The 27,448-nt window shown below is 47.4% G+C and overlaps 1 protein-coding gene across 1 annotated transcript; it reads left to right on the top strand.

The window, feature by feature from the left end:
* Positions 1 to 26,657, top strand: slc25a20 (solute carrier family 25 member 20). The gene is made up of 9 exons (XM_079592254.1): positions 1 to 824; positions 1,209 to 1,301; positions 13,372 to 13,499; positions 13,625 to 13,715; positions 13,804 to 13,921; positions 21,628 to 21,700; positions 21,785 to 21,894; positions 22,551 to 22,675; positions 26,239 to 26,657. The coding sequence occupies exons 1-9, from the start codon at positions 723 to 725 to the stop codon at positions 26,299 to 26,301; spliced, it is 903 nt and encodes a 300-aa protein (XP_079448380.1). The 5' UTR covers positions 1 to 722; the 3' UTR covers positions 26,302 to 26,657.
* The last annotated feature ends 791 nt before the right edge of the window (positions 26,658 to 27,448 follow it).

The following is a 27,448-nucleotide window of genomic DNA, read 5'->3' as shown; positions in this document are numbered from 1 at the left end:
AAGTCGAAAATATGACACTATTGACGCTTATGTTTAGCAGTATATAGTTATTCATTAAAATTATAATTAAAAATAATATAATTATTAAGATGCTGCTGTGCTAATGCCCCTGAAATATGTGTGTCTGATTCTTCTAACCCTGTGATGTATATTGTATGGAAGACATTTTATCCACATAAGAAAATAATAGTGCTTTTGTATATCTAAATGATGACATACAACTGATACAACTTAAGTTATCTATGAGATGAAATGTTTTTGTAAAAGGTCAAAAGTATGACATACTAATTCATTTATGAGATGAAAGTCGAAATTATGACCTAAAAAGACTAAATTGTGACAGTAGGTCATATTCATGCAAAGTCGAAATGTTATTCTGTGATGAAAGCAGCGGCAACAATCATGTGAATAATGGCAAGGACAAACTTTTGATAGAACTCTAATTAAAAATACAAAATATATAGTTATTATATATATACAAGTGAGAGTTATTATATAGTTATTATGCGCATAAGCTCCGCCCGTTCCAGTGCTGCGGTCCGTCGGTGAAATAGTTCCGGGTGTGTGTGTTCGTGTGTGTGTATGTGTGTGAAAGGTCGCGGCGGAGACTGACGGGCACTGGAGATCGCCGCTGAAAACACCTGTCTGTCTGTCATTAGTCCGACATTGTGTTTATCTCACACACACACACACACATCGCTGTCTGCTTTCCCGGAGCGATCATGTCGAAGCCGCAGCCCATCAGCCCGATGAAGAACTTCTTCGCCGGCGGGTTCGGGGGAGTGTGCCTGGTGTTCGCCGGACACCCGCTGGACACCATCAAAGTAACAACAGTCATTATTATTCAGCTTATCGTCATTATTAGTTTGTTCGCTGGATATTATCCAGGCCAAAGCATTTAGTCCTTGCTGTCATTATAGTCATTCACTTTGATAAATGGTTCATACAGCATTATTTTAAGTATAGTACAGTAATCTGGAAATGTAAATGTGTCTGAAGTATCTACAGAAGTTTGAGCCTGGAAAATAATGGAGTTTGAAGAGTAACACATATAGGAGGAAGCAAATAATATAATTCGTGGTGTGTATACGTGTTATTGTCAGTGGGGTGTTTGAGATAACCCCTGGACTTGTGACCTTTGACCTGGATCTGTTTGTGTGGTCAGTAGTGTCTTATTGAACGGTGTGTTGTCATGTGATCATGCACAGGTGCGACTGCAGACGCAGCCCAAACCCCGTCCAGGAGAATCTGCGCTTTACAGGGGGACGTTCGACTGCTGCAAGAAAACCCTGGCGAAAGAGGTGCGAGTGTCTCACTGCACCTGTCTCACTGCACCTGTCTCACTGCGTCTGTCTCACTGCATCTGTGTCTGTCTCACTGCACCTGTCTCACTGCATCTGTGTCTGTCTCACTGCACCTGTCTCACTGCATCTGTGTCTGTTTCACTGCATCTGTCTCACTGCACCTGTCTCACTGCACCTGTCTCACTGCACCTGTCTCACTGCACCTGTCTCACTGCGTCTGTCTCACTGCACCTGTCTCACTGCACCTGTCTCACTGCGTCTGTCTCACTGCGTCTGTCTCACTGCACCTGTCTCACTGCACCTGTCTCACTGCACCTGTCTCACTGCACCTGTGTCTGTCTCACTGCACCTGTCTCACTGCACCTGTCTCACTGCACCTGTCTCACTGCATCTGTGTCTGTTTCACTGCATCTGTCTCACTGCACCTGTCTCACTGCACCTGTCTCACTGCATCTGTGTCTGTTTCACTGCATCTGTCTCACTGCACCTGTGTCTGTCTCACTGCATCTGTCTCACTGCGTCTGTCTCACTGCACCTGTCTCACTGCACCTGTGTCTGTCTCACTGCACCTGTCTCACTGCACCTGTCTCACTGCACCTGTCTCACTGCACCTGCGTCTGTCTCACTGCGTCTGTCTCACTGCACCTGTCTCACTGCGTCTGTCTCACTGCACCTGTCTCACTGCGTCTGTCTCACTGCACCTGTCTCACTGCACCTGTCTCACTGCACCTGTCTCACTGCATCTGTGTCTGTTTCACTGCATCTGTCTCACTGCACCTGTGTCTGTCTCACTGCATCTGTCTCACTGCGTCTGTCTCACTGCACCTGTCTCACTGCACCTGTGTCTGTCTCACTGCACCTGTCTCACTGTACCTGTCTCACTGCACCTGTCTCACTGCACCTGCGTCTGTCTCACTGCGTCTGTCTCACTGCACCTGTCTCACTGCGTCTGTCTCACTGCACCTGTCTCACTGCGTCTGTCTCACTGCACCTGTCTCACTGCACCTGTCTCACTGCACCTGTCTCACTGCACCTGTCTCACTGCACCTGCGTCTGTCTCACTGCGTCTGTCTCACTGCGTCTGTCTCACTGCACCTGTCTCACTGCACCTGTCTCACTGCGTCTGTCTCACTGCGTCTGTCTCACTGCATCTGTCTCACTGCATCTGTCTCACTGCGTCTGTCTCACTGCGTCTGTCTCACTGCGTCTGTCTCACTGCACCTGTCTCACTGCACCTGTCTCACTTAGGGATCGCGAAAACTAAAAAAATTCTTGACCGACCACCGAGCCTCATTAGCCGGTTGAAACCGGTTTACCGATTAGTTTTAAATATGCTAGGCTATTTGAAATAACAGCCACTTCGAGCCGCGCCTGCAATTTCACAACTCTGTCGCATCTCTCCGCCGCTCTGCCTCCCGCTCACACACACACACACACACACACACACGGTGCCGGCGCCACCCTTCCACTCACGTCACTTTTTAAAAATCCCCAACAGCGTGAAACATGAGTCCTGCAAACGCGGCGCCGAGGAGCTTGTATGTAATCGGCGGACAAATGGCTCCTTAGTTTCGAAATGGTTTGGGTACAAGTAGGGGTGTGCTAAAAAATCGATACAGCGATACATCGCGATTCTTATATTCATGATATACAACATCGATTTCCAGCTAAAAAAAATCTATGTAAAAAAAAAAAAATAAAATAAAAAAAATAAATAAATAAATCACGTTTTAAACGGGGTGTGACCTGGTGAACTACAACCTCCGTTCCTGTAGATGTCGCAGTATGGCGGCTTAATGTTCTTGTCGTGGACAAGAAACATATCAGACTACACGTTGCTTTCCGACCAGTCATCGCGTGCCGTCTCACACACACACTCTCGCGCTCACTCACACACACAAACGCACGCTCACTCAGTAGCGCACACACACTCTCTCGCGCGCTCACTCACTCACACAAACGCACATTCACTCACACACGCACTCTCTCGCGCTCACTCACACACACAAACGCACATTCACTCACACACGCACTCTCTCGCGCTCACTCACTCACACAAACACACGCTCACTCAGTAGCGCACACACACTCTCTCTCGCGCTCACTCACTCACACAAACGCACATTCACTCACACACGCACTCTCTCGCGCTCACTCACACACACAAACGCACATTCACTCACACACGCACTCTCTCGCGCTCACTCACTCACACAAACGCACATTCACTCACACACGCACTCTCTCGCGCTCACTCACACACACAAACAAACACACGCTCACTCAGTAGCGCACACACACTCTCTCGCGCGCTCACTCACTCACACAAACGCACATTCACTCAGTAGCGCACACACACTCTCTCTCGCGCTCACTCACTCACACAAACGCACATTCACTCACACACGCACTCTCTCGCGCTCACTCACACACACAAACAAACACACGCTCACTCAGTAGCGCACACACACTCTCTCGCGCGCTCACTCACTCACACAAACGCACATTCACTCAGTAGCGCACACACACTCTCTCTCGCGCTCACTCACTCACACAAACGCACATTCACTCACACACGCACTCTCTCGCGCTCACTCACTCACACAAACGCACATTCACTCAGTAGCGCACACACACTCTCTCTCGCGCTCACTCACTCACACAAACGCACATTCACTCACACACGCACTCTCTCGCGCTCACTCACACACACAAACGCACATTCACTCACACACGCACTCTCTCGCGCTCACTCACACACACAAACGCACATTCACTCACACACGCACTCTCTCGCGCTCACTCACACACACAAACAAACACACGCTCACTCAGTAGCGCACACACACTCTCTCGCGCGCTCACTCACTCACACAAACGCACATTCACTCAGTAGCGCACACACACTCTCTCTCGCGCTCACTCACTCACACAAACGCACATTCACTCACACACACTCTCTCGCGCGCTCACTCACTCACACAAACGCACATTCACTCAGTAGCGCACACACACTCTCTCTCGCGCTCACTCACTCACACAAACGCACATTCACTCACACACACTCTCTCGCGCTCACTCACTCACTCACACAAACACACGCTCACTCAGTAGCGCACACACACTCTCTCTCGCGCTCACTCACTCACACAAACGCACGCTCACTCAGTAGCGCACACACACTCTCTCTCGCGCTCACTCACTCACACAAACACACGCTCACTCAGTAGCGCACACACACTCTCTCTCGCGCTCACTCACTCACACAAACGCACGCTCACTCAGTAGCGCACACACACTCTCTCTCGCGCTCACTCACTCACACAAACGCACGCTCACTCAGTAGCGCACACACACTCTCTCTCGCGCTCACTCACTCACACAAACACACGCTCACTCAGTAGCGCACACACACTCTCTCTCGCGCTCACTCACTCACACAAACGCACGCTCACTCAGTAGCGCACACACACTCTCTCTCGCGCTCACTCACTCACACAAACGCACGCTCACTCAGTAGCGCACACACACTCTCTCTCGCGCTCACTCACTCACACAAACGCACATTCACTCACACACGCACTCTCTCGCGCGCTCACTCACACACACAAACGCACGCTCACTCAGTAGCGCACACACACTCTCTCTCGCGCTCACTCACTCACACAAACGCACATTCACTCACACACGCACTCTCTCGCGCTCACTCACTCACACAAACAAACACACGCTCACTCAGTAGCGCACACACACTCTCTCGCGCGCTCACTCACACACACAAACAAACACACGCTCACTCAGTAGCGCACACACACTCTCTCGCGCGCTCACTCACTCACACAAACGCACATTCACTCACACACGCACTCTCTCGCGCTCACTCACACACACAAACAAACACACGCTCACTCAGTAGCGCACACACACTCTCTCGCGCGCTCACTCACTCACACAAACGCACGCTCACTCAGTAGCGCACACACACTCTCTCGCGCGCTCACTCACTCACTCACACAAACGCACATTCACTCACACACGCACTCTCTCGCGCTCACTCACACACACAAACAAACACACGCTCACTCAGTAGCGCACACACACTCTCTCTCGCGCTCACTCACTCACACAAACGCACGCTCACTCAGTAGCGCACACACACTCTCTCTCGCGCTCACTCACACACACAAACGCACGCTCACTCAGTAGCGCACACACACTCTCTCGCGCTCACTCACTCACACAAACGCACGCTCACTCAGTAGCGCACACACACTCTCTCGCGCTCACTCACTCACACAAACGCACATTCACTCACACACGCACTCTCTCGCGCTCACTCACTCACACAAACAAACACACGCTCACTCAGTAGCGCACACACACTCTCTCGCGCGCTCACTCACTCACACAAACGCACATTCACTCACACACGCACTCTCTCGCGCTCACTCACACACACAAACAAACACACGCTCACTCAGTAGCGCACACACACTCTCTCGCGCGCTCACTCACTCACACAAACGCACGCTCACTCAGTAGCGCACACACACTCTCTCGCGCGCTCACTCACACACACAAACGCACGCTCACTCAGTAGCGCACACACACTCTCTCTCGCGCTCACTCACTCACACAAACGCACATTCACTCACACACGCACTCTCTCGCGCTCACTCACTCACACAAACAAACACACGCTCACTCAGTAGCGCACACACACTCTCTCGCGCGCTCACTCACTCACACAAACGCACATTCACTCACACACGCACTCTCTCGCGCTCACTCACACACACAAACAAACACACGCTCACTCAGTAGCGCACACACACTCTCTCGCGCGCTCACTCACTCACACAAACGCACATTCACTCAGTAGCGCACACACACTCTCTCTCGCGCTCACTCACTCACACAAACACACGCTCACTCAGTAGCGCACACACACTCTCTCTCGCGCTCACTCACTCACACAAACACACGCTCACTCAGTAGCGCACACACACTCTCTCTCGCGCTCACTCACTCACACAAACACACGCTCACTCAGTAGCGCACACACACTCTCTCTCGCGCTCACTCACTCACACAAACGCACGCTCACTCAGTAGCGCACACACACTCTCTCTCGCGCTCACTCACTCACACAAACACACGCTCACTCAGTAGCGCACACACACTCTCTCTCGCGCTCACTCACTCACACAAACGCACGCTCACTCAGTAGCGCACACACACTCTCTCTCGCGCTCACTCACTCACACAAACGCACGCTCACTCAGTAGCGCACACACACTCTCTCTCGCGCTCACTCACTCACACAAACACACGCTCACTCAGTAGCGCACACACACTCTCTCTCGCGCTCACTCACTCACACAAACACACGCTCACTCAGTAGCGCACACACACTCTCTCTCGCGCTCACTCACTCACACAAACACACGCTCACTCAGTAGCGCACACACACTCTCTCTCGCGCTCACTCACTCACACAAACACACGCTCACTCAGTAGCGCACACACACTCTCTCTCGCGCTCACTCACTCACACAAACGCACGCTCACTCAGTAGCGCACACACACTCTCTCTCGCGCTCACTCACTCACACAAACGCACGCTCACTCAGTAGCGCACACACACTCTCTCTCGCGCTCACTCACTCACACAAACGCACGCTCACTCAGTAGCGCACACACACTCTCTCTCGCGCTCACTCACTCACACAAACGCACGCTCACTCAGTAGCGCACACACACTCTCTCTCGCGCTCACTCACTCACACAAACGCACGCTCACTCAGTAGCGCACACACACTCTCTCTCGCGCTCACTCACTCACACAAACACACGCTCACTCAGTAGCGCACACACACTCTCTCTCGCGCTCACTCACTCACACAAACACACGCTCACTCAGTAGCGCACACACACTCTCTCTCGCGCTCACTCACTCACACAAACACACGCTCACTCAGTAGCGCACACACACTCTCTCTCGCGCTCACTCACTCACACAAACACACGCTCACTCAGTAGCGCACACACACTCTCTCTCGCGCTCACTCACTCACACAAACGCACGCTCACTCAGTAGCGCACACACACTCTCTCTCGCGCTCACTCACTCACACAAACGCACGCTCACTCAGTAGCGCACACACACTCTCTCTCGCGCTCACTCACTCACACAAACACACGCTCACTCAGTAGCGCACACACACTCTCTCTCGCGCTCACTCACTCACACAAACACACGCTCACTCAGTAGCGCACACACACTCTCTCTCGCGCTCACTCACTCACACAAACGCACGCTCACTCAGTAGCGCACACACACTCTCTCTCGCGCTCACTCACACACACAAACGCACGCTCACTCAGTAGCGCACACACACTCTCTCGCGCGCTCACTCACACACACAAACGCACGCTCACTCAGTAGCGCACACACACTCTCTCGCGCGCTCACTCACACACACAAACACACGCTCACTCAGTAGCGCACACACACTCTCTCTCGCGCTCACTCACTCACACAAACGCACGCTCACTCAGTAGCGCACACACACTCTCTCGCGCGCTCACTCACACACACAAACGCACGCTCACTCAGTAGCGCACACACACTCTCTCTCGCGCTCACTCACTCACACAAACGCACATTCACTCACACACGCACTCTCTCGCGCGCTCACTCACACACACAAACGCACGCTCACTCAGTAGCGCACACACACTCTCTCTCGCGCTCACTCACTCACACAAACGCACATTCACTCACACACGCACTCTCTCGCGCTCACTCACACACACAAACAAACACACGCTCACTCAGTAGCGCACACACACTCTCTCTCGCGCTCACTCACTCACACAAACGCACATTCACTCACACACGCACTCTCTCGCGCTCACTCACACACACAAACAAACACACGCTCACTCAGTAGCGCACACACACTCTCTCGCGCGCTCACTCACTCACACAAACGCACATTCACTCACACACGCACTCTCTCGCGCTCACTCACTCACACAAACAAACACACGCTCACTCAGTAGCGCACACACACTCTCTCTCGCGCTCACTCACTCACACAAACGCACATTCACTCACACACGCACTCTCTCGCGCGCTCACTCACACACACAAACAAACACACGCTCACTCAGTAGCGCACACACACTCTCTCTCGCGCTCACTCACTCACACAAACGCACATTCACTCACACACGCACTCTCTCGCGCGCTCACTCACTCACACAAACGCACATTCACTCACACACGCACTCTCTCGCGCTCACTCACACACACAAACAAACACACGCTCACTCAGTAGCGCACACACACTCTCTCTCGCGCTCACTCACTCACACAAACGCACGCTCACTCAGTAGCGCACACACACTCTCTCTCGCGCTCACTCACACACACAAACGCACGCTCACTCAGTAGCGCACACACACTCTCTCTCGCGCTCACTCACTCACACAAACGCACATTCACTCACACACGCACTCTCTCGCGCGCTCACTCACACACACAAACGCACGCTCACTCAGTAGCGCACACACACTCTCTCTCGCGCTCACTCACTCACACAAACGCACATTCACTCACACACGCACTCTCTCGCGCTCACTCACTCACACAAACAAACACACGCTCACTCAGTAGCGCACACACACTCTCTCGCGCGCTCACTCACTCACACAAACGCACATTCACTCACACACGCACTCTCTCGCGCTCACTCACACACACAAACAAACACACGCTCACTCAGTAGCGCACACACACTCTCTCGCGCGCTCACTCACTCACACAAACGCACATTCACTCAGTAGCGCACACACACTCTCTCTCGCGCTCACTCACTCACACAAACACACGCTCACTCAGTAGCGCACACACACTCTCTCTCGCGCTCACTCACTCACACAAACGCACGCTCACTCAGTAGCGCACACACACTCTCTCTCGCGCTCACTCACTCACACAAACGCACATTCACTCAGTAGCGCACACACACTCTCTCTCGCGCTCACTCACTCACACAAACACACGCTCACTCAGTAGCGCACACACACTCTCTCTCGCGCTCACTCACTCACACAAACACACGCTCACTCAGTAGCGCACACACACTCTCTCTCGCGCTCACTCACTCACACAAACGCACGCTCACTCAGTAGCGCACACACACTCTCTCTCGCGCTCACTCACTCACACAAACGCACGCTCACTCAGTAGCGCACACACACTCTCTCTCGCGCTCACTCACTCACACAAACGCACGCTCACTCAGTAGCGCACACACACTCTCTCTCACGCTCACTCACTCACACAAACACACGCTCACTCAGTAGCGCACACACACTCTCTCTCGCGCTCACTCACTCACACAAACACACGCTCACTCAGTAGCGCACACACACTCTCTCTCGCGCTCACTCACTCACACAAACGCACGCTCACTCAGTAGCGCACACACACTCTCTCTCGCGCTCACTCACTCACACAAACACACGCTCACTCAGTAGCGCACACACACTCTCTCTCGCGCTCACTCACTCACACAAACGCACGCTCACTCAGTAGCGCACACACACTCTCTCTCGCGCTCACTCACTCACACAAACGCACGCTCACTCAGTAGCGCACACACACTCTCTCTCGCGCTCACTCACTCACACAAACACACGCTCACTCAGTAGCGCACACACACTCTCTCTCGCGCTCACTCACTCACACAAACGCACGCTCACTCAGTAGCGCACACACACTCTCTCTCGCGCTCACTCACACACACAAACGCACGCTCACTCAGTAGCGCACACACACTCTCTCGCGCGCTCACTCACACACACAAACACACGCTCACTCAGTAGCGCACACACACTCTCTCTCGCGCTCACTCACTCACACAAACGCACGCTCACTCAGTAGCGCACACACACTCTCTCGCGCGCTCACTCACACACACAAACGCACGCTCACTCAGTAGCGCACACACACTCTCTCTCGCGCTCACTCACTCACACAAACGCACATTCACTCACACACGCACTCTCTCGCGCTCACTCACACACACAAACAAACACACGCTCACTCAGTAGCGCACACACACTCTCTCGCGCGCTCACTCACACACACAAACGCACGCTCACTCAGTAGCGCACACACACTCTCTCTCGCGCTCACTCACTCACACAAACGCACATTCACTCACACACGCACTCTCTCGCGCTCACTCACACACACAAACAAACACACGCTCACTCAGTAGCGCACACACACTCTCTCGCGCGCTCACTCACTCACACAAACGCACATTCACTCACACACGCACTCTCTCGCGCTCACTCACACACAAACGCACATTCACTCACACGCACTCTCTCGCGCTCACTCACACACACAAACGCACGCTCACTCAGTAGCGCACACACGCACTCTCTCGCGCTCACTCACTCACACAAACAAACACACGCTCACTCAGTAGCGCACACACACTCTCTCGCGCGCTCACTCACACACACAAACGCACATTCACTCACACGCACTCTCTCGCGCTCACTCACACACACAAACGCACATTCACTCACACGCACTCTCTCGCGCTCACTCACACACACAAACGCACGCTCACTCAGTAGCACACACACACTCTCAATTTCGGTAGTGAAAGCTGCATATTTCACTTCATTGTTTACATGGACAGTACCTGAGTATCTGCACTTTATGTCCATGTTTTTTTTTTTTTATTCAAGCTCAGCCCCACATAACCTCAGTGAGTTAACTGTGCACTACACTTTAATTTAGTTTTAAATATCTAATGCACTTTATTTTAACGTTTTTAATGTGTCCATTGTTAAAAGTTAAAAAATAAATTGGAAAGGAAATTTTGTATTATATTGTTTTGACTCAATTCTTCTGCTGATTTATCAATGTGATCTGATGTAAGACTACTCAGATGGCACACCGTAACTTGTATTTTATTTTGGTTTTACATTTTTAGTTAACTGTGTGGAATATCGCAATATTTATCGTATCGTGATGAAATCGTATCGTGATCCATGTATCGTGATGCGTATCGTATCGTGAAGTCCTTGCCAATACCCACCCCTAGGTACAAGGTGATCGCGTTGGAAATAAAGGCGCTTGTCTAGCGTTAGAAGCTCATTTGAAACATTGCCGCGGCTCATTTCAGGAAATGACAGCTCCGAACCGAAGAGACGCCGCTTTAGTTTGAGGTAGTGCTAACAATAATAAAGAAAGATGATCATCACCTTATCTGTTACCACTGAAATGTAGATGTAATGTATTTCCATATTTAAGCGCTGTATCACACAAGTTGCAACTTACATCTGTGTCATTCTGTTTGGTGGAATGGTCCCACACACTCTTCTCTGCACGCTTCCTCCTGTTGTCTGCCCTGTCTCTAACCTCGAGTGTGTGTTAGCCTGTAGCCTTTACTTTCTGCAATCCTTGTGAGCGCGCAAACCCAAACGCTGTGACCTCGCGCCGAATGTTTTTATTGGTTTATTAAGTACAAACGGGCGAGTTATGAAAGATTGAGTGAGAGGGATTTCTTCACTTCACACAAAAATATATTGGAATGAGATGCTAACTGTAGTAGCGTTTAGTCCACTGTCTATAATAGCCTAATATAGAGATCTCTCTTCTTTTTTTTTGAACCGACTGCCGAAAACTTTGATCGGTTAACGTTGATACGGTCAACCATCGGTCAAACGGTCATCGGTTAACATCCCTAGTCTCACTGCACCTGTCTCACTGCACCTGTCTCACTGCACCTGTCTCACTGCACCTGCGTCTGTCTCACTGCACTTGCGTCTGTCTCACTGCACCTGTCTCACTGCACCTGTCTCACTGCACCTGCGTCTGTCTCACTGCACCTGTCTCACTGCACCTGTCTCACTGCACCTGTCTCACTGCACCTGCGTCTGTCTCACTGCACCTGTCTCACTGCATCTGTCTCACTGCGTCTGTCTCACTGCATCTGTCTTACTGCACCTGTCTCACTGCACCTGCGTCTGTCTCACTGCACCTGTCTCACTGCACCTGTCTCACTGCACCTGCGTCTGTCTCACTGCACCTGTCTCACTGCACCTGTCTCACTGCACCTGTCTCACTGCATCTGTCTCACTGCACCTGTCTCACTGCACCTGCGTCTGTCTCACTGCATCTGTCTTACTGCACCTGTCTCACTGCATCTGTCTTACTGCACCTGTCTCACTGTGTCTGTCTCACTGTGTCTGTCTCACTGCACCTGTCTCACTGCACCTGCGTCTGTCTCACTGCATCTGTCTCACTGCATCTGTCTCACTGCACCTGCGTCTGTCTCACTGCATCTGTCTCACTGCACCTGCGTCTGTCTCACTGCGTCTGTCTCACTGCGTCTGTCTCACTGCACCTATCTCACTGCACCTTTGTCTGTCTCACTGCACCTGTCTCACTGCGTCTGTCTCACTGCACCTGTCTCACTGCATCTGTCTCACTGCACGTGTCTCACTGCACCTGCGTCTGTCTCACTGCACCTGTCTCACTGCACCTGTCTCACTGCACCTGCGTCTGTCTCACTGCACCTGTCTCACTGCTTCTGTCTCACTGCACTTGTCTCACTGCACCTGTCTCACTCCATCTGTCTCACTCCATCTGTCTCACTGCACCTGTCTCACTCCATCTGTCTCACTGCACTTGTCTCACTCCATCTGTCTCACTGCACTTGTCTCACTGCACCTGTCTCACTCCATCTGTCTCACTCCATCTGTCTCACTGCACCTGTCTCACTGCACCCGTCTCACTGCACCCGTCTCACTGCACCTGCATCTGTCTCACTGCGTCTGTCTCACTGTACCTGTCTCACTGCACCTGTCGCACTGCACCTGTCTCACTGCACCTGTCTGTCTCACTGAACCTGTCTGTCTCACTGAACCTGTCTCACTGCACCTGTGTCTGTTTCACTGCACCTGTCTGTCTCACTTCACCTGTCTCACTGCACCTGTCTGTCTCACTGCCCCTGTCTGTCTCTCTCAGGGTCTGCGAGGGCTCTATAAGGGCATGGCGGCCCCCATCATCGGAGTCACGCCCATGTTCGCCGTCTGCTTCTTCGGCTTCGGCCTCGGGAAGAAGCTTCAGCAGAAAACCCCGGACGACGCTCTGACGTGAGGCGCTGATGATGATCAGATTCATTCAGTTATTATCCTTTAAAACAGTCAAAAGTTTGAGATAAAAAGTCATCTGTGTGTGTGTGTGTGTGTGTGTGTGTGTGTGTGTGTGTGTGTGTCAGGTATCCGCAGCTGTTCGCGGCCGGAATGCTCTCAGGTGTTTTCACCACGGCCATCATGGCTCCAGGAGAGAGAATCAAATGCCTCCTGCAGGTGAGAGACACACATGTACTTCACTATCACACATGTGAACCGTGTGTGTGTATGACGTGTGTGTGTGTGTGTGTGTGTGTGTGTGCAGATCCAGGCGGCGACGGGAGAGGTGAAGTACTCGGGGCCGATGGACTGTGTAAAGCAGCTGTACAGAGAGAACGGCATCCGCAGCATCTATAAAGGAACGGCACTGACGCTCATGAGAGGTAAAACACAGTTTATCCCCGTTACCGTTTATTCAATTCAATTCAATTCAAGTTTATTTGTATAGCGCTTTTCACAATACATATTGTTTCAAAGCAGCTTTACAGAAAATGCATTTCAAAAATATACATACAAAAATACAGTTAGTTAATCATAAAATTTAGGGCATAACATATCGCCGGCGTTGGGTCGACTCTTCACAGGCGTCGAGTCGTCTCATCACAGGCGTTGGGGCATCTGAAGTCTCCATGAGAGGCTGGATACATAACTGGAGCTGACGAACTCTATTTGAGTTATAGGGACAGGCGTCCCGAGATAACAACAAAAAAGGCAGATGGGAAATAATTAGCGTAGCTGCTGTTCATAATATGAATGCATTTGATCTGATTTAACTGTAGTATAAAAGGTATGAGATGCATCATGTGAATGCTTGGCTAAAGAGATGCGTCTTTAATCTAGTTTTAAACTGGGAGAGCGAGTCTGAGCCTCGGACAGTATCAGGAAGGCTATTCCAGAGTTTAGGAGCTAGATGTGAAAACGCCCTCCCTCCTTTAGTGGACTTAGTTATCCTAGGTACGACCAGAAGCCTCGAATTTAGCGATCTTAAAGAGCGCGATGGATTATATGGCGATAGAAGATCTCTTAAATACACAGGAGCTAAACCATTTAGGGCTTTATAGGTCAGTAACAATACTTTGTAATTGATACGGAACTTAATAGGTAACCAGTGTAGAGATAATAAAATTGGTGTTATATGATCATATTTTCTTGATCTAATAAGAACTCTAGCGGCTGCATTTTGGACTAACTGTAGCTTGTTTACGGAGGATGCAGGACAACCAGCTAATAAAGCATTACAGTAATCTAGTCTCGAGGTCATGAATGCATGAACTAACTTTTCTGCATCAGAAACTGATAGCATATTACGTAGCTTAGCAATGTTTCTAAGGTGGAAAAAGGCTGTTCTTGTGACATTTGAAATATTTACATTTACATTTAGTTATTTAGCAGACGCCTTTATCCAAAGCGACTTACAACTGAGGACTACAACAAGCGAGTCATCGTGAAGAAGCAAAAATAACGCAAGAAGTGCTCAAAATACAAAGTTCTGGCATTGCTCAGAGTAGCATAAGCCAAAACAAGGGAGGGTAAAGGAGAGGGTTTTTTTTTAAAAAAAAAATTTTTTTTTTTTTTTTATGTCAAGTGCTCACGGAAGAGAAGAGTTTTCAGTTGTCTTTTGAATGTGGTCAGGGATTCTGCATTCCGGACGAGGGTAGGGAGATCATTCCACCAGCAAGGAACCGTGAATGAGAATGTTCTGGAGAGTGATTTTGTGGCTCTCTGTGATGGTACCACGAGTCGTCGCTCATTGACCGACCGCAGGCTTCTGGTAGGGATGTAGACTCGTAGGAGCGAGTGAAAGTAGGAGGAGCTGAGCCTGTGGTCGATCTGTAAGCGAGCGTCAATGCCTTGAACTTGATGCGAGCAGCGAGTGGTAGCCAGTGCAGAGAGATGAACAGAGGAGTGACGTGGGCTCGTTGAAGACAAGACGGGCTGCAGCATTCTGGATCATTTGTAGAGGTTTAGTTGCACATGATGGAAGACCGGCCAGAAGAGCATTGCAGTAATCAAGCCTAGAGATAACCAAGGCCTGGGCGAGAAGTTGTGTTGCATGCTCAGTTAGGAAGGGCCTGATCTTCCTGATGTTGTGCAGTGCAAACCTGCATGATCGAGCTGTCTTTGTGATGTGGTCATATTTTGAAATATGATTTTCAAAAGACAAGTTGCGGTCTAGTATAACACCCAGGTCTTTTACTGTAGAGGATAAAGTAGCAGGACTTCCATCTAGATTAAGGTTGTATTGTAAGAGGTTTTGTGGGCAGTTTTTTGGACCAATCAGTAATACCTCCGTTTTATCTGAATTTAATAGAAGAAAATTACACGTCATCCAATATTTTATATCTTTAACACACTCTGTCATTTTAGATAATTTAGTGTTATCATCTGGTCGTGATGAAATATATAATTGAGTGTCATCAGCATAACAGTGGAAACTTATTCCATGTTTTCTTATAATATTACCAAGTGGCAGCATATAAATTGAGAATAGCAGGGGGCCTAATACAGATCCTTGCGGCACTCCATAATTTACTGACGTTATCTTTGATTTTTCCCCATTTAAATGGACAAAATGGTAACGGTCTGATAGGTACGATCTAAACCAGCTTAATGCCTGTCCCTGAACACCAGTGTAATTTTGAAGTCGATCTAAGAGTATTTTATGGTCTATAGTGTCGAACGCAGCACTAAGATCGAGTAAAACTAGTATTGAGATACAGCCTTGGTCAGAAGCTAAAAGTAAATCATTTGTAATTTTAACGAGCGCAGTTTCTGTGCTATGATGTGGCCTGAATCCTGACTGAAACTTTTCATAGATATCGTTTTCTTGCAAGAAAGAGCACAGTTGAGCGGACACAACTTTCTCTAGTATTTTAGACATAAATGGAAGATTTGAAATGGGTCTGTAATTTGCTAGGTTATTTGGATCTAATTGTGGTTTCTTAATAAGAGGTTTTATAACTGCCAGCTTGAATGTTTTTGGAACATGTCCTAAAGATAGAGACAAGTTAATAATATTGAGAAGAGGCTCTTCCACTACAGGTAACACTTCTTTCAGTAGTTTAGTGGGTATTGGATCTAATAAACATGTTGTTGGTTTAGATGCAGTGATAAGTTTATTTAGCTCTTCCTGTCCTATAGTTGTAAAGCGCTGTAGTTGTTCTTGAGGGGCGATAATTGAGGCTGAATCATAAGACGCTGTCAAAGATTGTACATTTACAATTGTGTTTCTGATGCTTTCTATTTTCTCAGTGAAGAAATTCATGAAATCATTACTATTAAAATGTAACGGAATATTTTGTTCAGGTGATGTCTGTTTATTTGTTAATCTAGCCACGGTGTTAAATAAAAACCTTGGATTATTTTGGTTATTTTCCATTAGTTTGCGGAGATACTCAGTCCTGGCTGCTTTTAGAGCCTTTTTATAACGTGACATACTGTCTTTCCACGCGATTCTAAAGACCTCTAAATTAGTTTGTTTCCATTTGCGCTCTAAGTTACGAGTTTCTCTCTTGATAACATGCGTAGCACTGTTGTACCATGGTGCTTTAGTTTTCTCTCTAACCTTTTTTAATCTAATTGGTGCAACAGTTTCTAATGTACTAGAGAGAATGGTGCTCATACTGCTAGTCATTTCCTCTAGTTCCTCTGTTAGTTTGGGTTCACTGAGGAGCGGAGATAGATCAGGTAAGCTATTCAAGAATCTACAGTGGTTGGAAGGATTGTTCTGCCTGGTCGATAACGTGGCGCAACATGACACATTTCAGCCGTACGTAGTATGCAAGTCACCATGTAATGATCAGTGACATCATCACTTTGCGGTATAATATCTATATTAGTGTTGTCACGATACTACAATTTCTAACTTCGATACGATACCTTGAAAAATATCGATATTCGATACCATTTTCGATACCACAGAGAAAAAAACTGCCACAATATTAAGGGGGTATTTTTTTTTATTTAAAGCTAAATATAACAAGTCTAGAACATGACAATGAGATATATTTTACATGAACAAAAATGTCCTGAGTTCTATCTGTTAATATTTTTTAATTGGACCAGGGCTAACATAACCCGTTGTATTTGTATAACCTCCTGTAATCAAAGATTAAAATATAGCCTACTGTAGTAGGCCAAAACTGTTTTTTTGCTTTTTACTGTAAAAAAGCACTCAACAGTATCAAATTGGAGGATAGAGTGTCAGTAATGTATAATAATAAGATTAAACATAAAATTTTTAGTTAAAGGCATTTCATTATTGAATTCAGAGATGCCATTGTCTAGCTGTCTAGTTTAATTCATATCTGTGTAATCAAATTGATGATAATCGCTAATGAAGGCAAATTGCAGAATTAAATAATAATTTTCTGAATAAAGTTAAATAGGCACAAGTTAATTTACATTTGACCACAGTTAAAATATTTACTTGTCGGATTCCTCAGTCAGATTATGTTAACTTTAAGAATTACGGTGAAAAAACGAGACAACACAGACTCATATCAACAACAATACTAGGCCATCTTGGTTAATGTTTCAGAAAAGTTAAAATGAGAAGAGTTACAGTGTTTCGTTTAGGATTGTTTTTAGCAGTGGGGAAAGGTCTGTCCAAACAACAAACACTCCTGATGCTGAGCGTAGCCTCTGCTTGCTAAATGGTACCCCTGGAGCCTGTTCCTTAAGTCTGTTTTCACCTATAAAATAATTTTAAAAAATGAGTGATGTGAGGGATTATTGATTGTCAAACAATCTTTTGGGTGCCCGCAGCCCGCTCGCAGTGTGAAGCGCGTGTCTGCGCTATTCTCTGACATACCCGCTCGCGGTGTGTAGCGCGTGTCCACGCTATTCTCCGACTGAGACATGCCCGCTCGCGGTGTGTTTTTACGCGTGTCCACGCTATTCTCCGACATGCCCGCTCGCGGTGTTCTTTATCAATCAACCAAAGCCGGTCGCGGGGGCGCCGCCCTCGCCATCTTTCCATTCACTTCACTTTTGCTATTTAACCAGAGCGAATGAGACGAGTGCGTCACGTGTGGTGTTTGTCAACGCGCCTTTGGGGAGAAGTGAAAGTGAAAGTTTGGCTAGTATCGATACTTCGGGAAATTAATATTGGTACCGTTCAGATATTTCAGTATCGATATTTATCAAAATATCGATATTTTTGACAACACTAATCTATATCGATTGGATCGGTTCCATATGATATAATTAAATCTAGAGTATGATTAAGACGATGAGTGGGACCACTAACGTTTTGCTTGACCCCAAAGGAGTTTAATAAATCTGTAAACGCAGCCCCTAACGCATCATTTGTGTTATCAACGTGTATGTTGAAATCTCCAACAATTATTGCCTTATCGACATTGACTAATAGATCTGAGAGAAAATCTGCAAACTCTTTTAGGAAATCAGCGTAAGGCCCTGGCGGTCTATATACAGTAGCCAAGGCTAGAGATAATAGGGATTTCTTTCTTACATCTAGGAGCGTTTATCCAGGTTACCGTTTATCCAGGTTACCGTTTATCCACGTTACAGTTTATCCAGGTTACCGTTTATCCAGGTTACCGTTTATCCAGGTTACCGTTTATCCAGGTTACCGTTTATCCAGGTTACCGTTTATCCAGGTTACCGTTTATCCAGGTTACCGTTTATCCACGTTACAGTTTATCCAGGTTACCGTTTATCCACGTTACAGTTTATCCACGTTACAGTTTATCCAGGTTACCGTTTATCCACGTTACAGTTTATCCAGGTTACCGTTTATCCATGTTACAGTTTATCCACGTTACAGTTTATCCAGGTTACCGTTTATCCACGTTACAGTTTATCCAGGTTACCGTTTATCCACGTTACAGTTTATCCAGGTTACCGTTTATCCACGTTACCGTTTATCCACGTTACCGTTTATCCACGTTACAGTTTATCCACGTTACAGTTTATCCACGTTACAGTTTATCCACGTTACAGTTTATCCAGGTTACAGTTTATCCAGGTTACAGTTTATCCACGTTACCGTTTGTCCAGGTTACCGTTTATCCACGTTACAGTTTATCCAGGTTACACTTTATCCATGTTACAGTTTATCCACGTTACAGTTTATCCAGGTTACCGTTTATCCAGGTTACAGTTTATCCACGTTACGTTTATCCAGGTTACCGTTTATCCACGTTACAGTTTATCCAGGTTACAGTTTATCCATGTTACAGTTTATCCACGTTACAGTTTATCCACGTTACCGTTTATCCACGTTACAGTTTATCCACGTTACAGTTTATCCAGGTTACAGTTTATCCACGTTACCGTTTATCCACGTTACAGTTTATCCAGGTTACAGTTTATCCAGGTTACAGTTTATCCAGGTTACAGTTTATCCAGGTTACAGTTTATCCACGTTACAGTTTATCCACGTTACAGTTTATCCAGGTTACAGTTTATCCACGTTACAGTTTATCCAGGTTACAGTTTATCCACGTTACCGTTTATCCACGTTACAGTTTATCCACGTTACAGTTTATCCAGGTTACCGTTTATCCACGTTACAGTTTATCCAGGTTACACTTTATCCATGTTACAGTTTATCCACGTTACAGTTTATCCACGTTACAGTTTATCCACGTTACAGTTTATCCAGGTTACACTTTATCCAGGTTACAGTTTATCCATGTTACAGTTTATCCACGTTACAGTTTATCCACGTTACCGTTTATCCACGTTAGGGTTTATCCACGTTACAGTTTATCCAGGTTACCGTTTATCCACGTTACGTTTATCCAGGTTACCGTTTATCCACGTTACAGTTTATCCACGTTACCGTTTATCCACGTTACGTTTATCCAGGTTACCGTTTATCCACGTTACAGTTTATCCAGGTTACATTTTATCCATGTTACAGTTTATCCACGTTACAGTTTATCCACGTTACAGTTTATCCACGTTACCGTTTATCCAGGTTACCGTTTATCCACGTTACAGTTTATCCAGGTTACAGTTTATCCATGTTACAGTTTATCCACGTTACAGTTTATCCAGGTTACCGTTTATCCACGTTACAGTTTATCCACGTTACAGTTTATCCACGTTACCGTTTATCCACGTTACCGTTTATCCAGGTTACCGTTTATCCACGTTACAGTTTATCCACGTTACCGTTTATCCACGTTACCGTTTATCCACGTTACCGTTTATCCACGTTACCGTTTATCCAGGTTACAGTTTATCCACGTTACCGTTTATCCACGTTACGTTTATCCAGGTTACCGTTTATCCACGTTACAGTTTATCCACGTTACCGTTTATCCACGTTACGTTTATCCAGGTTACCGTTTATCCACGTTACAGTTTATCCAGGTTACATTTTATCCATGTTACAGTTTATCCACGTTACAGTTTATCCACGTTAGGGTTTATCCACGTTACCATTTATCCACGTTACCGTTTATCCACGTTACCGTTTATCCACGTTACCGTTTATCCACGTTACCGTTTATCCACGTTACAGTTTATCCACGTTACAGTTTATCCACGTTACAGTTTATCCACGTTACAGTTTATCCACGTTACAGTTTATCCACGTTACAGTTTATCCACGTTACAGTTTATCCACGTTACAGTTTATCCACGTTACCGTTTATCCAGGTTACCGTTTATCCACGTTACAGTTTATACACGTTACAGTTTATCCACGTTACAGTTTATCCACGTTACCGTTTATCCACGTTACCGTTTATCCACGTTACCGTTTATCCACGTTACAGTTTATCCACGTTACAGTTTATCCTTACAGTTTATCCACGTTACCGTTTATCCACGTTACCGTTTATCCACGTTACAGTTTATCCACGTTACCGTTTATCCACGTTACCGTTTATCCACGTTACAGTTTATCCACGTTAGGGTTTATCCACGTTACCGTTTATCCACGTTAGGGTTTATCCACGTTACCGTTTATCCAGGTTACCGTTTATCCAGGTTACCGTTTATCGAGCTGAAACGAAATATAAATATTAGTAGAAAACCTACACAAACATTAGACTTTAGTTTGATGTGATGCTGATGTCAGATGATTGACAGCTGTCACTCTGTGTCTCAGATGTGCCGGCCAGTGGAATGTACTTCATGACGTACGAGTGGCTGAAATACTCGCTCACGCCAGAGGGCAAGAGGTCAGTCGGGTCACATGAACAACGCTTATTACTCGATCCATCTGCCCGATCTCATGTGTGTGTGTGTGTGTGTGTGATCAACAGTCCAACGGAGCTCAGCATTCCCAGCATCCTCTTTGCTGGCGGGATGGCAGGGATCTTCAACTGGGCCGTGGCGATTCCTCCCGACGTGCTGAAGTCTCGTTTCCAGACCGGTGCGTGTGTGTGTGTGTGTGTCTGCTTGTGTGTGTGTGTGTGTGCGCGTGTGTGTGTGATTGTGTGTGTGTGTGTGTGTGTGTGTGTGTGTTGATGAGTGTGTGTGTCAAGTCATCTTCATTTATATAGCGCTGTTAACAATGTAGAGTGTTTCAAAGCTGCATACAGAGATAAACGTATAGTTTAAGGGAACAGATTGTTTTGTCTTTATAGCGGTTCTTGAATAATGTTGTTTTCCAGCTAAAGTTAGTTTTGATTGATTCACTTCCGTCGAAAGGATCATTAGTTATTAAATTAGGGGCCGCTAACACGACAGCGTTCTCTCTTCACAGACTTTACACTGAACCTGTGAGAAACACTGATGCTCACGTGCGCATCAAGAATTAACTCTATAGTTATGTGCGTTTGAATATGTGTGCGCATGTTTGTAATTCTCTACTAACTAACCCTTAAACTACTTGTCTTAAATTTTGATACAGAATTTTGTTTTATCACTTCGGGGTACGCGAGCCGAATTTCCCCACAACGCTTTTCTGTAGAGTAGTAAAGGGATCCTCCACAGGGGAGAGGCTAGTTGGCACTAGTTGGTGTGTGTGAGTGACAGTGTGTGTGAGTGACAGTGTGTGTGAGTGACAGTGTGTGTGTTGATCCGCAGCTCCTGAAGGCAAGTATCCGAACGGCTTCCGGGACGTCCTGAGAGAGCTGGTGCGGGAGGAGGGCATCGGCTCGCTCTACAAGGGCTTCAGTGCCGTGATGCTCAGAGCGTTTCCAGCTAATGCGGTACGACACACTCCACACTACAGGGTCACGTGAGGGTCAAACCGGCTCAGATCTCACTACAAAACCAGACTGCCCAACTCTTTCATTTCACTCAAAAGTTATGTTATTTATTTGTCATCATTGACTTTTATCTCATAATTACGACTTTACTTGAATATTTCACTTTTTATGTCATAACTTCCACTGTTCATTTCATAAATGCAACTTATGTTTAATAGTGTACTTTTTATATCATAATTTCACGAGGGGAAGAGTCAGTGAGTCAGTGAGTCAGTGAGTCAGTGAGTCAGTGAGTCAGTGAGTCAGTGAGTCAGTGAGTCAGTGAGTCAGTGAGTCAGTGAGTCAGTGAGTCAGTGTCAGGGAGTCTGTCAGGGAGTCAGTGAGTCAGTGGGGGGAGAGTGAGTGAGTGAGTGAGTGAGTGAGTGAGTGAGTGAGTGAGTCAGTGAGTGAGTCAGTGAGTGAGTGAGTGAGTGAGTGAGTGAGTGAGTGAGTGAGTGAGTGAGTGAATGAGTGAGTGAGTGAGTGAGTGAGTGAGTGAGTCAGTGAGTGAGTGAGTCAGTGTCGGGTAGTGAGTGAGTCAGTGGGGGGAGAGTGAGTCAGTGAGTGAGTCAGTGAGTGAGTCAGTGAGTGAGTGTGTGGGGGGGAGTGAGTGAGTGAGTGAGTCAGTGGGGGGGAGTGAGTGAGTCAGTGAGTGAGTGAGTCAGTGTCGGGGAGTGAGTGAGTGAGTGAGTCAGTGAGTGAGTGAGTCAGTGAGTCAGTGAGTGAGTGAGTGAGTGAGTGAGTGAGTGAGTGAGTGAGTCAGTGAGTGGGGGGGAGTGAGTGAGTCAGTGTCGAGGAGTCAGTGAGTCAGTGGGGGGAGAGTGAGTGAGTCAGTGTCGGGGAGTGAGTGAGTCAGTGAGTGAGTGAGTGAGTGAGTCAGTGAGTGGGGGGGAGTGAGTGAGTGAGTGAGTGAGTGAGTCAGTGGGGGGGAGTGAGTGAGTGAGTCAGTGGGGGGGAGTGAGTGAGTCAGTGAGTCAGTGGGGGGAGAGTGAGTGAGTCAGTGGGGGGGAGTGAGTGAGTGAGTGAGTCAGTGGGGGGGAGTGAGTGAGTCAGTGGGGGGGAGTGAGTGAGTGAGTGAGTCAGTCAGTGAGTGAGTCAGTGAGTGAGTGAGTCAGTCAGTGAGTGAGTGAGTGCGTCAGTGAGTGGGGGGAGTGAGTGAGTCAGTGGGGAGGAGTGAGTGAGTGAGTGAGTCAGTGGGGGGGAGTGAGTGAGTGAGTGAGTCAGTGGGGGGGAGTGAGTGAGTAAGGTAAGTCAGTGGGGGGGAGTGAGTGAGTGAGTGAGTGAGTCAGTGTCGGGTAGTGAGTGAGTCAGTGGGGGGAGAGTGAGTGAGTGAGTGAGTGAGAGAGTGAGTCAGTGAGTGAGTGAGTGAGTGAGTCAGTGAGTGAGTGAGTGAGTGAGTCAGTGAGTGAGTGAGTCAGTGTCGGGTAGTGAGTGAGTCAGTGGGGGGAGAGTGAGTGAGTCAGTGGGGGGAGAGTGAGTGAGTGAGTGAGTGAGTCAGTGTCAGGGAGTCAGTGAGTCAGTGGGGGGAGAGTGAGTGAGTGAGTGAGTGAGTGAGTGAGTGAGTCAGTGAGTGAGTGAGTGAGTGAGTGAGTCAGTCAGTCAGTGAGTGAGTGAGTGAGTGAGTGAGTGAGTCAGTGAGTCAGTGAGTGAGTCAGTGAGTCAGTGAGTGAGTGAGTGAGTGAGTCAGTGAGTGAGTGAGTCAGTGTCGGGTAGTGAGTGAGTCAGTGGGGGGAGAGTGAGTCAGTGAGTGAGTCAGTGAGTGAGTCAGTGAGTGAGTGTGTGGGGGGGAGTGAGTGAGTGAGTGAGTCAGTGGGGGGGAGTGAGTGAGTCAGTGAGTGAGTGAGTCAGTGTCGGGGAGTGAGTGAGTGAGTGAGTGAGTCAGTGAGTGAGTGAGTCAGTGAGTCAGTGAGTCAGTGAGTGAGTGAGTGAGTGAGTGAGTGAGTGAGTGAGTGAGTGAGTGAGTGAGTGAGTCAGTGAGTGGGGGGGAGTGAGTGAGTCAGTGTCGAGGAGTCAGTGAGTCAGTGGGGGGAGAGTGAGTGAGTCAGTGTCGGGGAGTGAGTGAGTCAGTGAGTGAGTGAGTGAGTGAGTCAGTGAGTGGGGGGGAGTGAGTGAGTGAGTGAGTCAGTGGGGGGGAGTGAGTGAGTGAGTCAGTGGGGGGGAGTGAGTGAGTCAGTGGGGGGAGAGTGAGTGAGTGAGTGAGTGAGTGAGTGAGTGAGTGAGTGAGTGAGTGAGTGAGTGAGTGAGTGAGTGAGTGAGTGAGTGAGTGAGTGAGTGAGTCAGTGTCGGGTAGTGAGTGAGTCAGTGGGGGGAGAGTGAGTGAGTCAGTGGGGGGAGAGTGAGTGAGTGAGAGAGTGAGTCAGTGAGTGAGTCAGTGAGTGAGTCAGTGAGTGAGTCAGTGAGTGAGTCAGTGAGTGAGTCAGTGAGTGAGTCAGTGAGTGAGTCAGTGAGTGTGTGAGTCAGTGAGTGGGGGGGAGTGAGTGAGTGAGTGAGTCAGTGGGGGGGAGTGAGTGAGTCAGTGAGTGAGTGAGTCAGTGTCGGGGAGTGAGTGAGTGAGTGAGTGAGTGAGTCAGTGAGTCAGTGAGTCAGTGAGTGAGTCAGTGAGTGGGGGGGAGTGAGTGAGTGAGTGAGTGAGTCAGTGGGGGGGAGTGAGTGAGTGAGTCAGTGTCGAGGAGTGAGTGAGTGAGTCAGTGTCGAGGAGTCAGTGAGTCAGTGGGGGGAGAGTGAGTGAGTCAGTGTCGGGGAGTGAGTGAGTCAGTGAGTGAGTGAGTGAGTGAGTCAGTGAGTGGGGGGGAGTGAGTGAGTGAGTGAGTCAGTGGGGGGGAGTGAGTGAGTGAGTCAGTGGGGGGGAGTGAGTGAGTCAGTGGGGGGAGAGTGAGTGAGTGAGTCAGTGAGTGAGTGAGTGAGTGAGTGAGTGAGTGAGTGAGTGAGTCAGTGAGTGGGGGGGAGTGAGTGAGTGAGTCAGTGAGTGGGGGGAGTGAGTGAGTGAGTGAGTCAGTGGGGGGGAGTGAGTGAGTCAGTGGGGGGGAGTGAGTGAGTGAGTGAGTCAGTGAGTGAGTGAGTGAGTCAGTGGGAGTGAGTGAGTGAGTGAGTCAGTGAGTGAGTGAGTGAGTCAGTGAGTCAGTGAGTCAGTGAGTGAGTGAGTCAGTGAGTGAGTGAGTGTGTGAGTGAGTGTGTGAGTGAGTGAGTGAGTGAGTCAGTGAGTGAGTGAGTCAGTGAGTGAGTGAGTGAGTGAGTGAGTGAGTCAGTGAGTGAGTGAGTGAGTGAGTCAGTGAGTGAGTGAGTCAGTGAGTGACTTTTTATCTCATAATTATGAATTTAATTTTTTTAATCATTTGGTCACAATAAATAAATAAAAATCTTATAATTATGATTTTTTAATTGAAAAAAATACCTTTTATGTCTTAATTGTAACTATCATGATTGTGAACCCGAGGCTTGCACAGGAAGTGTGTCCTGGCCGACTCCATGAAGTCAATGGCCTGTCCCGCTTCCAGCAGTTCAATAGCTGTGTTCCGTCCCCTCAGGCTTGTTTTCTGGGCTTTGAAGTGGCCATGAAGTTTCTGAACTGGCTCGCTCCAAACCTGTGATCCAGATCGAGAACAGAAGTGACACCAGAACACGCGTACGGGTCGCCGTGGGACGTCCCAACAGAGCAACCCGACGGACTATGGCACATGTTATTGAATGTCTCGCTGCTTTATGATTTATCTGAGAGGATTTTAATCTGTAATAGTGCCTTATAACAGACTGTGAACCGCTTTCTGCCTGCAGGGAAACCCATAACCCTCTGTCTGTACATGAGCACGTTTATCTCGGCCTCGGCCCTCGTGACAGGAACCCAGTACACAGTCAAGGCCTGCTTCTTTAATTGTGATGTTCATTTAATTCTCAGTTATTATCACCTACATCATGTACATAAATAAATGTATATTGATCATTTTCATATGATGCTGTATTGATTTGTGTTTCCCACCTCTGTCCTCATGTTATCTTACCTCTAAATCTATTTTATATCATAATTACAACTTTTTCATTTAAGAATGAACATTTATGTCATAATTTCAACTATTTATGCCATAATTACAACTTTAATTTAATAAACCGCGTTTATATCATCATTTCAATTTATCTCATAATTATGAGTTTTTAATTTAATAATTAGCTTGCGTCCTCAATTTTACTTTTTATCTTGTAATTACAACCTTAGAGCAAATACAATTTACAACAAATAAATCGCTTTTATATCATAATTTCAATCTCATAAATGGACTTTTACACAGAAATACTCAGACCCTTTTTATGTAATGGACAGTTCTTCCCGTAATATGGATGTAGACTCCTCCCTCGAGGTGCTATATTCAGTATATGCTATATTCAGTATATGCTATATTCAGTATATGCTATATTCAGTATATGCTATATTCAGAATATGCTATATTCAATATGCTATATTCAGTATATGCTATATTCAGTATATGCTATATTCAGTATATGCTATATTCAGTATATGCTATATTCAGTATATGCTATATTCAGTATATGCTATATTCAGTATATGCTATATTCAGTATATGCTATATTCAGAATATGCTATATTCAGTATATGCTATATTCAGTATATGCTATATTCAGTATATGCTATATTCAGTATATGCTATATTCAGAATATGCTATATTCAATATGCTATATTCAGTATATGCTATATTCAGTATATGCTATATTCAGTATATGCT

The sequence above is a fragment of the Phoxinus phoxinus genome, assembly GCF_949152265.1.
Source record: "Phoxinus phoxinus genome assembly, chromosome: 20".
Classification (NCBI taxonomy): domain Eukaryota; kingdom Metazoa; phylum Chordata; class Actinopteri; order Cypriniformes; family Leuciscidae; genus Phoxinus; species Phoxinus phoxinus.
The sequence above is the reverse complement of the archived record's forward strand: the minus strand, read 5'-3'. Positions and strand labels throughout refer to the sequence as shown.

Excerpts from the sequence above, each read along its gene's own strand:
- slc25a20 (XM_079592254.1), top strand. The coding sequence starts at position 723 with ATGTCGAAGCCGCAGCCCATCAGCCCGATGAAGAACTTCTTCGCCGGC. Across the intron at positions 21,895-22,550 it reads GAAGTCTCGTTTCCAGACCG|CTCCTGAAGGCAAGTATCCG; the intron begins GTGCGTGTGTGT and ends GTTGATCCGCAG. Across the intron at positions 22,676-26,238 it reads GAGCGTTTCCAGCTAATGCG|GCTTGTTTTCTGGGCTTTGA; the intron begins GTACGACACACT and ends CCGTCCCCTCAG.